Source organism: Dicentrarchus labrax, unplaced genomic scaffold, assembly GCF_905237075.1.
Source record: "Dicentrarchus labrax unplaced genomic scaffold, dlabrax2021, whole genome shotgun sequence".
NCBI lineage: Eukaryota > Metazoa > Chordata > Actinopteri > Moronidae > Dicentrarchus > Dicentrarchus labrax.
Genome location: NW_026136711.1, coordinates 7,221,221 through 7,234,166, shown reverse-complemented (window position 1 = coordinate 7,234,166; position 12,946 = coordinate 7,221,221). Strand labels below are relative to the sequence as shown.

The following is a 12,946-nucleotide window of genomic DNA, read 5'->3' as shown; positions in this document are numbered from 1 at the left end:
GTTATGTTGACAATGCACGGCATCTTCATCCTCACAACACCAACTCTGTAGTCGTACAGCCATCCTGATGACATGGGAATCTTTCCCATCACTACCATCCATCCCACACAGTTTGACGTGAATGCAGCAAGCATTAACATGAATTTATGTTGATTTCACACTTTATGGATCTACCACCTAGCGTGGCATAACTGTACTTAAAGTAAAGGCTGAATTCTTCTTCTGTGCTGCAGTACCAACATGCAGATGCTCTCTTGTGTTCTGAGAAAGCCACATCCAGTACAAACCATCAGTGTGACCATGTGTCACAAGGTCACACTATGAGTATGATTTGGGTTTACAGTATAATAAATGCATGACCCATCCATCCAGTGTAGTGGTAGTGTTACAGCTGTCAGCTTAGTGAATCCTACTACAGTGTAATTGTGCAACACCTAGAATTCAGCCTCAAAACCAGTAGGAGGAAAGAAAGACAATAATAATAATAATAATATAAATAATGAGCAGTAATGTAGACTGTAGTTGAATTATATTTATATATAGTTTTTTTTTTTTGAAGTTCAATAAATGCATGATAAAGTCAGTGAGTAATCATGTTAAAGCTGCAGTAGGTAACTTTTATGAGATTAACTTTTTGAAACCTTCACTATATTCTGACAGTAGTACATGAGACAGATAATCTGGGAAAAAATCATTCCCAGGTGTCAAGTATCGATGCTGGGAATGAGACTCGACAATCAACTGTCTCCATGCCCCCAACCCAAAGTGTCTTTATATCTTTCTTTGCTTGCATTAGAAGCACTAGGAGGAGCCAGAGGAGATTGACTTGTTCACAGATTATCTGTCTCATGTTCTACTGTCAGGATATAGTGAAGGTTTCACAATCAACAATTCACATGTCAACTGCAAACTTTAAATGGTACAAGTCTAAAGATAAAACATCATGTTCTGCTTAGATTTCTCTTCCAGTTTTTAAGCCTGACTTTGTTATTATGAATAGCTCATATTGCATATGTGCAGTAATCGTCAATCTCACTTGCATCACATGCACTCTTATCTATTGTGTTTTCTCATGTTTTGTGTGCTGTGAGTGCATTTTTATTGAAGTCTCTACTCAACATTTTCAAAAAATAACTTGCAGTTGATTCCTCTGCTGCTGTTAGGACAAGCGTCTGGGGATCATTCGAATTTCCCAAAATGTAGCTCATATGTGATCAGAGAAGTAATTTTTTTTCTAGCTGCTACCAAAAACATTTTCCTATCCACTGTTACAGATTCAAGGCAGATCGATTTTCCCACACCGACACAGAAGGTTTGTGCTCAGGAGCAGAAGATACAGAAGGAAAGTATTCCCAGTGAGGCTGATGAGGAGTCGGTCATCCTGCCCGTTAAAGAGAAGCTGACTGAACCCTGGACCAGGTCTGTGGAGACACCAGTAGGTCCGGAATACAGCAGCATTACAGACACACTAACTCAAACTATCACAGTTGGAGAACATGAAGAAAATGAGATACCAGACGACCTCACTCAAATTGTGAAAGTTGGAGAGCACGGCGACTACGAAGCACCAGACAGCCTAACTCGAGTCGTAACAGTCGGAGAGCAACTACAATATGAGACACCATCACAACATGAGCAACCGTTACCATCCTTTGGACTATCTCCAATATATACAAAGAAGAAAAACATGTTTTTTTGTAATATTTGCTGCCAGCCTTTTGTTAAAAAAGTCGAGTTGAAATCACACCTTGCTGCTCATGCAACACAAAGTTCACCAAAGTCCAGCAACAAAGCGTTCACCTGCTTCGTCTGCGGCAGAAGAACAGGCACCCGGAGTCAAATGATCTGCCACATGAGAACGCACACCGGCGAGAAACCATTCGGCTGTCCCATTTGTGGCAACCGATACAAACTGAAAGGTCACATTAAAGAACACATGAGGACTCACACCGGGGAGAGGCCTTACGCCTGCTACATCTGTGGCCGAAGCTTCAACAGATCTTCGACCATGAGCAAACACGCCAGGATCAAACACAGGGAGTACATGCCGTTCAAGTGCATGCAGTGCAGCCAGCGCTTCCCTCTGCTCGTCGTGTTGAAGCGACACATGAAGACAGCCCACGATGTCATATCCTCTGTATGAGATAATGTTGATGTAGCAACTCTTGACTGCTATTAAAGGCATACTATGCAGGATCTTTCTGTTGCACCATTCAAAGTTGGCTTCTCCTCCCTGGCCTGATGGAGCACCTTCGGTTGAGCTACACAGGGCATGAATGAGGAGAGGGAGCAACCTTAGTGAGAACAAAGCAGTGAATCAGAGAGTAAAAGGTTATTTTCTGATGGTTTCACTAAAGCGTAAAACAAACATGGCCACACAGATGCTATATTTCTGCACACTGACCTGCATCTTGTTAAAGTCCAGGCGAAATGAGACATTTTTACCCTTTAAGATCAGCATCCCCATAGCCATACTGTACCCCTATTTAACAATGTACGCTACAGCTGCTTGACCGAGGTGATGTAACACACAGCACTACTGACTACTGCGACAAGTCCCTCCCTAGCTGCCTCCTGTTTTTACAGGAAATACGTAAATATGTGGAAGCAAATAGCACTCTGATTTCCGTTTCATGTGGACTCAGATGGGGAGTAGAGGAGAGAGATAAACAGAGACAGTGATGTAACCTGGTCGCTATGTCTTCATAGAGTGCCGAACTCGGACCCTGCGCACTGCCCAAAGGCTGACGCCCAGAAATGTCCCAAACACAGCAAAATAAGAAAATACAGGTGGAGGGCTGCAGGGTCTCTGCACATACAGAAACCCAACACACTTTTAGTGGGTATGAGCCACACATAGTGATAATTTGGAGATTGTTTTTATGAGTCTATACACTGTTTTTTGGGAAAATCCTGCATAGTATGCCTTTAAAGTTGAGGCAGACGACCACCCACCTAGAGCCGAAGGGTCTGTCCTAGGTTTCTTCCTCTTAACAGGCAGTTTTTCCTTGCCCCCATCGCCAAGTGCTTGCTCATGGTGGTACTGTTGGGTCTCTGTCCTGAGATAACTTCTGTTATGAATTGGCGCTATACAGATAAAATTGAATTGAATTAAAGTTCAGAGGTTACACTGACTCTTACTCACAGAACTTGTCTGTTTAACCAAACACTGGGGTGAGTGTTTTCTTTGTAGGTTTATCTTTTATGATTGTATGTTTGTTGAAGTTGCAGTTGACATTCTTTACTAAACTAGCACTTATGATCCACTGCACTACATGCACTTATACTGTTCAGATGCTCCTGTCGAGTCACTGTGATTGCAATCTGCTTCAACTCTAACATGTTCAGTAGAACTACACAGAACACTTGCTGTATGTACCAAACACCTAGTTAAACATCTGCTGGGCATTAACATGTGTATAAAGCTCTACACATGCATATAAAATGCATGTGTAGGGCCTTCAGTATTATACAAAACTGGTTTTGTTTTTCAACTTTGTGACTGACAGTAATCATGCCTTTAATTCCTATGTGACCTTGTTCTTATTGGCTAGGTGCAATGTTCTGTATTGCCTGTGATGTACTGTTATGAAAGGCGCAATGCCAATAAAGCGACAGTACATGTAAACACTGCCGCAGTTCTTTTATTGTGTGTAAGTGAGCAATATGTGTGGAAATCAGAATGATGAAATCATGATTTCAAAGGAGAAATGTAGAACCATGATGACTTTTATTGATGCTTTAACCACATACTGGTAGATGTTCACTTTCTGACAAACACACATTTTTGATAGAAAATCTCTTAAATTGAGTTATTAATGTGCAAGTTAACAGCAGCTGAAAGTCTTGCTGACCTCCAGTAGTTTCTCACCTGGCTGCAGTGATGTAGAAGTGTAAGGGGTGCACTCAGGGAGTGTAGCAACAGACTTAAAGCATTCAAACAGAGAGGTCAGTGACTCCACAGAGGAATACATGGAGCCCCTTGTACATTATAGTCCTTCCAGGTGTTGTACTACTGCATATTTGAAAAAAGTCACATAAAGCCTTCAGTGGTTCCAGAGGGAGCCGTGTGAAATCTGATAAACTGCCTCAAGTGATGTCACGCGAGTCGGCTGGGGCTGAAAACTAGAAGCCTGAAAATGAAAACAATCTGTTGGTGTGGAGTTAATAAGTGAGCTAACCAGACCTCTTCAGCTGCTTCTCATCTCTGTTTGAGGCTAGTGGCTTGAGGCTACATTAGCTGCTACTAGCATAACACACCCTAATCTTCGACCCAATCATTGAGCGGTCAAGTTGCACTGTGGGTAATGGGTAAAAAACCAGGTTTTTACAAAGAAGAAGGAACGCATCGAAACAAAATAAACATGTTTCTGCTGCACTGATTTTAGTCGCCACATGCTAAATCTGTGAAGTACTCATTCATACAGTATGACTGTATACAAAGTGGAAAGAGTGGTTAGAACAGATGGAGGTTGGTCTTAGGCGGCTCGAATATAGCTGAAGATGCATTCACGTGATTGAAAATGCTTGGCGGTTTGGAGAGAATAAATGCTGACTGCAAAAACACTCCAGCAGCCCAATTTAAGTCAATTTGAGCAAATGACGTGTGGCGAAAATGTGCATTCAATCTTTCCAGTAAATACTATTTTGATTGTCATTATGTTTTGGTGTAATTCATCAAATAACATTCACAAAAAAAAGATTCCTAGTTTGAGTTCTGAGATGAGTAGAACAGTATTCCACTCTTGACTGGTTTGTCCCTTCTTGAAGTTGATGTGGCTCTGAGACGGCTGATCAAAACTATCTAAAAGGTAAAACTCCTGATGGGTGTGGATTGATGGGAGCAATATTTTGGCGCTGACGAATTTGATGTGCAATGCATTTCTGTTTCTGTCCTTGCAGATTCCAAACAACCCACCACACCTACATCCGTGGAGGAGATTTCCCCTAAACAGCAGGACTGGAGCCCGGGTGTGTGCCAGGACGAGCCGGGACCCTCCCAGTTCAAAGAGGAGCTCGAGGAGCAGAAGGAAGAACTGTGGATCAACGGGAGCGAGGAGCAACCTTCTGCCGAGGACAGCGATGATGGGGACGCCTTGACGAAGGAGCTCATCAAAACAGTGCAGCAGTTGGAGGACTGTAGAGCAGCAGAGGAAGGCAGGGAGCCAAAGGAAACCTCTGTGGAGGATCCAGAACAGTCTGAAGAGAAGACCAGTACCACCTTATACCGCTGCCACATATGCAACTACATATTCACCAAAAAAACTGTGCTCACGTGGCACCTCAAGACGCACGAAAGCAAGTCGCACGACAGCAAGGGAAACTTCGACTGTCACGTGTGTGGCAAACACATACCCTGTCAGAGCAACCTGCAGAACCACATGAGGGTGCACACAGGAGAGAGACCCTACAGCTGCCATTTCTGTGGAAAGTGCTTTAAACTGAAAGGGCACATGACGGAACACATAAGAACGCATACGGGAGAGAAGCCTTTCAGCTGTCACATCTGCGACAAATCCTTCAACAGGGGATCAACTCTGAGGAAACACGTTTTAGCCAAACATAAAGAGGAGAGGCCGTACAAATGTGAGGATTGCGACGAGTTGTTCACTGAACGGCTGCTGATGAAGAGGCACATGCGGAAAGTTCACGGCATCAAACTGTCCACGAATCAAGGTCCCGCCTAGAACTTCAGAACAGACGGTGTTGACGGTGCATGTCGCATATGGTCTAAAATCTGAGTAGAAAATATTTCAATACTAGCACCAGTGAGTTTTAAGATAAATACCAGAACGATCCTTTTTCGAAATGTTGCTTTGATGATTTTAATTGTACTACAGAATCCTTTTTTCACATGAAACTTAAATATCTCTTAAATGTTTTCTGACATAAAACAGCCATACAAAAACTTTGCTTAAAAGTTTGTAAGAGTGTGTAAGATTTAAAGGGATGTACTGGCAGAAATTAAATATAATATTGATAGGTATTCCATAGGTATGTTTTCAGAGCATGGAGTAGAGTAGAGTATAATCACCTGAAAATAAGAATGGTTGTGTTTTCTTTACCTTAGAAAAGCAGTTCTCAAACTGTGGGACAAAGAGCCACTGCAGGTGGGGAAAACGTGGAGTGAAACCAAGTTGAATGAATATGATTTATGACAAATGTTGACCTTTATTTCGCTAAATTCAATATGGATATTTTCTTTTGTTGCTTTCCTAATTATTAATGATTGATAAAAAAATTTGGGGTGGGGGCTGTCAAGTTTATTTGGCTTCCAAAAGGGGGCCTGACAGATAAAAGTTTGAGAACCAGAGCCAATTTATCTACAGAGGGAGCGGGAGGGTTGATTGCAATCTGCAACCTCACCGCTAGATGCCACTGAATCCCTACACACTGTCAAACTATTCCTTCAAATCAAGTCTGATTACAGAATAAGTAAACAAGACAATGAATCTGAAGAGGTAATTGATAGCAACTTTTGGTACTTAATAGCTTTTAATACTCAGTGCTACAGACACAGTTTGGTTGGTACAAAAGATGCATTGAGGTTCAATGACCAGCCCTTGTAGAGACTCAGAAAATAAAGAAAATCAAATATAAAAACACAAGGCAACAGTCAAACAATGGAGCACTGTCTGACTACAAATGCAAGCTGCACACTGGAAATGTTTTAGTACTCCTGATGTGCTGGATTCTATTCTACCAACAATTCCCCTGTGTTTATAAGCTGTGGTGAACATTAATATGAACCACCAGTATTTTACGCAGTGTAAAACCTGCTCGTTACAAAGATAGAACCAATTTTTTTAAATGGAAGTATTGTGCACCATAATAACATATGCAGTACAACTGTGGTACGTCGTCTGTCAGCTAGTGATGTTGCACTGTCACATTATTGTTTAACACATTTATGTTTATTGTACGTATCTGTTGTATTTTTTATCTTCTGCCGAAGTTCAGTCATATCATGAACCTGTTGTAAACCAGCTATGTGAACAAGAAAATATAAAGCTTGAAAAACCACATTCAGTTGTGAAAATGTACGGCAGAAATATATCACTGTCGTCTTGTGCTTTCTGAATCGTGTGTGTGTACTGTAGTGGTGCAGGACTAGCCCCAGTTTTTAGAAAGGATCCCATCTAGATGCTGGTGTTTCAGACTTTTTGTAGTGTGCCTATCACCTGGAGAGATTTTCTCTCTAAGCAACAAGAGGAAGAACGAGATGGCCACGATGGCCAAGGCCAGGTCTACTTGTGTCTGGTGGAGTGAAGGTGATAAAGAGGCTCAGTTGTGATCATTATTAAATCTAGTCAGTCTTTGTCACAAGAGCATGCAGCTCTTTCCATAAGTGTCCTGTTATGTCTGAATGAAGAAGTAAGGATCATTAGCAGATATATACAGTAGGTAGTGCAAAGGCAGAGTGCAGTAAGTACAGTCTGTGTGTCTTCTTTCTGACAAAATCTAAAATCTAACTTGATGTCCTATAATATGAAATCTGTATTTCTTATTGTTTCAGACACTGAAGCTGCAGTAACTGGGAAACACATGGAGAGCACAGTTGGTTTTTTGGTTGGATTTCGTAGTTACTGCAATTTTTACATTGTTTTTTATAAATATATAAAATAGACCAACAATGTACATTATTAGGCTGCATGCATGGAGATATCAGAATTTTGCTACTGCTCTGGAAAAAATAGACTTGATGCCAAAAAGATCACTGCAAGTCAGTTCCACTTTGCTTCTGGTACTTTGGAACTTTGAAGTGTCATACAGCTCATCCTACCAACAGTTTCAAACTAAATACGCACCTAGGCTAACATAGGCGAGTGAGGGGCTAAAATACAATTTCAATTTTCCAGGACAACATAGATTATTTCCAGGATATTTGCTCATTTCAATCAATTTCCAGGTGTTTCCACGACTGGAAAACTAGTCTCTAAATGTTCAGGTTTTCCAGGGCGCGTGGGAACCCTGCAGCCTCCATCTACAGCATCTTGTTAACAGGACACCCTTTTCTCTCATTTCAACTGCTAAGAAGCCTGGGTGTTTATATACAATCCTACCACTGCTTTAAACTGCTCTCTAGCAACTGTGTGTGCTATTATGGTAATAAAGTTAGTAGAAACACGTTTGTATGCATCAGCCACACATCAGGGTAGAAATCTACCATCGTTTTCCTAATACTGTGGCAATCAAATTCCAAAAATGATATGACATTATTCTTTCCTAAGAGATGAACATCAGCTGCACACAGAAACTTTCATATCAAGGCAGTTATAAACGTTTAGTAACCTGCAGCAGCTACTGAAACAGTAATAAACTCATCACAGATACAGATTATATTTTTGTACCATGGGTGATGATGATGATGATGATTTTGGTTTTGACTATGAACATCGGGTGGAATTTGGTAAAAAGCTTCATGAGTTGACTTACCGCCTTGCTGTCGTTGCCGAACAGCACCAGGCCCGCCTTGGTGACAATGCCAGGTTGGCTAGCTCCAGGGATCTCCAGGGGCTGGCCGTTAGTGGGGCTGTTATCCACCAGACTGGAGCCGTAGAAAGTCACTTTCTACAGGAAGAGAGGCACAAAACACCACAACTGTGGTGAAGGCAATACCAAAACTGCTTACGTGGTTCGGGCTGGCACAGAATTTTTTGGGGCTCTGGTCAGGTTGTGTAGTTGGTTTAACAGATATGGATCCAGATAATGGTTTACTCACTCATGGCTAATCAGATCACAGAGTTGTAACATCTTGCCAATAAAAGCAAACCATCTTTATCAGTGGTATCCAGAGGTAACCGGCTCATCCCTTTACTGGGAGCTTCCTCCAGGTCAGTGGTTCCCAACCTTATTCCGAAAGGGAAATCACTGAGTAAACTGGTGACCCCTGACTAAGGGACATATTTTATGAATATTTCAGGAAGTTTGTGTAAAATGAGCAATTGGGATGGATTTTGAGCATTCCTGTGAATATTGCAGTAGAGATTAGTTTTCCTGATATTTTGAGGAACTTTTGATACAATTCGGTATTATGTTATTTTTTATCAAACATAATAGGCGTCTTTTTTGACAAATTCAGTATCTCCTTTTCATAGGTCTCCATAGTTGTTCTAACTTCATACTTTTCTAATGCAGGACAAGGCTGTTTATCAGTGAGTGAATGCTCTGTGAATAGAGTTCATGTTCAGGTCTTCAAAGTTTAGATCTTCAGTATAAATGCAAACTTTAAAAAGAACAATTTCATTTAGTTTTCTTCACAGAAATACAAATATAAAACAAAGCACTGAGATATAGGCCTACTATGTATAGTTTTCTTACATCCCTTGAATCAAGAAGGCCTTGCGAACCCCCATGAAGCTTTGGTGACACCTAGTGGGGGTCCCAACCCCCAGGTTGGGAACCACTGCTCCAGGTTAAAGTTACATGAAACACCACTTTTGTGAAATATTTACTGAAATGGTTTTTTAACTAATTTGAACAAAACCAGAACCAAAAACTAGAAGCTATGAACATATATATTGTGTGGCGGTGACACAAAATGTCAGTGTTAATGAGCTTCATGCGTGAGTGTACATTAATAAGTCAGTTAATTAAGAGGTGCTGCCCTAACAAAGGATTATTGCCCAGGTATATGAATTATAACTGTTCACAACGGATATGAAACTTTTTTAAACTTCGGATGTAAAGCCTCAAACCACTGTCTGCCCCTATAAAGTCAATTTTCAATATTAAAGTGCGTTACATAATGACATCACAAGATAATAATGTCACTCCTTCCTCTGGTGTAAAATCCATAATTATTACTTAAACTTGATGTTTGTGTATCATAAGATATGAGTTTTGTTATAACATGCAGTGCCATCGTGTGGCAGGACAGAGAAACGAAGGATGCAGATAAAGGGTGTGCTGCTCTTTGTTACCTGTCCATCGACCTCCGCCCAGGCCCCGGGCACTTTGTCATTCCCTCGGATCCAGTTGTGGAGAGCCTCAGCAGACTGGTTCCAGTCAATCTGCCAACAGACAGAGGAATCTCTTCGTCATTATGTCTTCAGAGGCAAAATGTAAAGAAATGAAATGTTTTACTTTGAAAACCATTCACTGTTTGCAAGATCACAATTTCAGATTGAAAATTCAGGCGCCCAAGCTGATGAACAGAGGTTCAATGGATTCCATTATCATCCATTGTCATGATCCATGACTGACTTTTTTCTAGTGTAGAGAACTGGGTGGCTGTCCTTGTACATTACCTTAGAATTATCTTTCTTCTGTATGCACTCGTATGTGGCTCCCTCCTGTGGCTGTGTGATCCTCGGGGCCTTCCCCTCTGCTATCAGCCTCACTGCTTCCACCTGGAACCAGAACAGTGCACTTCAAGTCACTGAAGCAAAACGCGTGCTATCTTTATGGACTTTGCCATCACAGTGTTTGTTATGTTGGGAAACTGAAAGGCCACTGAAGGTAGACAAGCATGAGGATCCTTAACTTAATGATACCTTCATTTATTTACATTATGTCTTTTCTTTACCTACATGTTGGGACTGGTAAAGATTTAATAACGGAAATGGTGATGGCTCCTATTCTTAAAAAAGGACCATACCACAAGTTTTGATTCATTTAGTACAAATCACAGAAAAATAATACTTTTTTTTACTTTTTACATATTTTACAAACACTAGGCATGGGATGATATGAAAATGATTATCTTGGCCAAAATAATTGCAATACACAATATTATCACGATAATGATGAAAATATACTTTACTACTACTAATACTACCATACTTTTAAAATGGCACTAAAACATACTGGAATCGCCTTACCTTATATTTTGTTAAGAAACACATGATTATTGCGTCACTGTTCTTTACTTTGGAATCTAGACTATTTCCACACATCCGGTTTAACTTTTTGTGGGGGATGCAATGGGTAAGCCAAGACCTCAGCCATGGTGACAACCTTTGGACTGACTGGAAAGATGTGGGCTCCCCCTTGTCCATCATGACCCAAACTCTCAAAACTTGTGTAATCACAGTGAATGTCTGATTTACATTACACTATCACAAGCTATGTTTACTTGGAGCCTAATATTTCTATTATAGTTGGTTTAAAAGGCCAAACAGAATAAAAATTCTCCACATAAACAGCCCAATCAGGCCTAAACCAATTTCAGTGGGTTGCAGGGGGGTCATCTAAACCTTTTCATAAACCCATCAAAAGAAAAACTGTACCAAGTAAACGTTAACCAGATGTGTGGTAATAGTATAGATTCCAAAATAAAGAACACAGAGTAAATATATGTGTGTCTTAACAAAATGTAAGGTAGGTGATTCTAGTATGAAATCTTCCTATGGTCCCATGCCTACTGGTGGCCAAAAAAAAGATGAACACAGCTTTAAATGTACATAATGTTGAATAGAACAGTACACAATCAGTAGTAAGATATCTTACTCATATCTTACTTAGACAAACAGTACTTGCACATCAGTATCGTTTAGTGGTCAATCCTACATTTTATAATCCTAAATAATTGTCTTTTCTAATCTTAAATAATGCGCCCTTTGCATACAGACTGAGCACTCAATATAAAAATACACCCAACCACAGTGTGTGCCAGATGACCTCTGAGGCAAAACAAAAGCAGGTTAAAGTTTAAATATGGCAGGTGAGAGCAAAGACAGTTTGTTAGATAAACATTTTCCCATAGAGCTTGAGATGCGTTTTCATTCATATAAATGTGTATTTTATGGTTACTCCGTACATTTACTCCTATCTCCTGCTGGGAACGGGACAATATGACAACTTCATGCAATGATTATTGGGAATTCATGATTTGATCACAATAATCATCGAACTATGCTTAAAACTCTTACAATGGCACTAAAACATACTGGAATCCTTTTAGCTGACATTTTCTTAAGAAGCTAATATATGCAACACCCACGATTGGAATTCATAGTATTTCCACACATCCAGTGGAATACAATGGGCAAACTCAGCCTTCAGACATGGTGAGGCTTAGAACTGGACAGATGTGGGTTACCCCTTTGTGGCAATTTAGAAATAAATCAGGAAATCAATATAGGGCTGTATGTTAGCAAGCTAGACCGCTAGGCTTGCAAGGATATTCACTATTATCTCGATAATGGAAATTCACCATGATCAAGTGTTTTATATCATGATACGGGATCATATCGTACATCATCACATCTCTTTTAAGCAACAAGCACAGCCTGTTTTCTCTACCCACAATGCCTTTTCCATCACTACACTCACTGTGCCTTTGACTCCCTCTGGGAAGAGAAATCTCTTGTAGATTGTGTTGACGGTGTCATTGGGGTCAACATCACACTCCCTCTGCAGCAGGATTGGTCCAGTGTCCAGTCCGTCATCAGCCCAGAACACTGTGAACCCGCCCTTTCTGTCGCCATGGATCAGGGTCCTGTGTGCCAGAGACAGCAGGTCAAAGACCGGCTCTGTCACAATGCTTACCCCAACCCGATGAACGTGTGCATCACTCACCAGTTGATAGCGGACGCCCCCCTGTGGCGAGGCAGCAGGGAAGGGTGGTAGATAATGGAGCCATGTTTGGGGTGGTCGATGACCTCCATGGGGATGAACTGGGAGCAGAAGGGCAGGACGTTGAGCTCGGCTCCAGTGGCCTTGTACTGAGCTACCACCTCCGGGATGGCCTGGCCCTTCACACGCCAGCGGGGGAACTTGAAGACGGGAACGCCATCCTTCTCCGCCTCAGTTGCTGCGGGACAAAAGAATGATCAAATCTCAAATGTACAACCTCAAAAGATTAGGAAATCTAAAGATGATTTTTATTATCAATCTGCCTCTCTGTATGTATTCACATTGCTGCTTTGACTGACCAATAGACCTTTTTTACAGCAGCCATTTTGATATGAAAAGGAGGGTAAACACAGGTGTTACCGATGAT

At 41.1% G+C, this 12,946-nt stretch overlaps 2 protein-coding genes across 5 annotated transcripts in view; one reads left to right on the top strand and one right to left on the bottom strand.

The window, feature by feature from the left end:
• The window catches only part of LOC127371851 (zinc finger protein 679-like), a 395,275-nt gene that overhangs the window by 2,961 nt on the left and 379,368 nt on the right, over positions 1-12,946 (top strand). For 2 of the 4 annotated variants that reach the window (XM_051415022.1, XM_051415024.1), the window contains exon 2: positions 1,275-3,628. In XM_051415022.1, the coding sequence (XP_051270982.1) occupies positions 1,275-2,143 (869 nt within the window). In that variant the 3' untranslated portion in view covers positions 2,144-3,628. Of the gene's footprint in view, positions 1-1,274; positions 3,629-4,902; positions 7,026-12,946 lie in introns of those variants that run through there. The other 2 variants (XR_007886461.1, XM_051415023.1) reach the window with 2 other exon arrangements.
• Positions 1-12,946, bottom strand: part of aldh1l1 (aldehyde dehydrogenase 1 family, member L1) — a 29,185-nt gene that overhangs the window by 12,327 nt on the left and 3,912 nt on the right. Inside the window, exons 3-7 of the mRNA XM_051414988.1 lie at positions 12,523-12,757; positions 12,277-12,442; positions 10,251-10,352; positions 9,924-10,013; positions 8,437-8,571 (exon numbers count right to left, since the gene is read on the bottom strand). Coding sequence (XP_051270948.1) covers positions 8,437-8,571; positions 9,924-10,013; positions 10,251-10,352; positions 12,277-12,442; positions 12,523-12,757 — 728 coding nt within the window. The remainder of the gene's footprint in view (positions 1-8,436; positions 8,572-9,923; positions 10,014-10,250; positions 10,353-12,276; positions 12,443-12,522; positions 12,758-12,946) is intronic.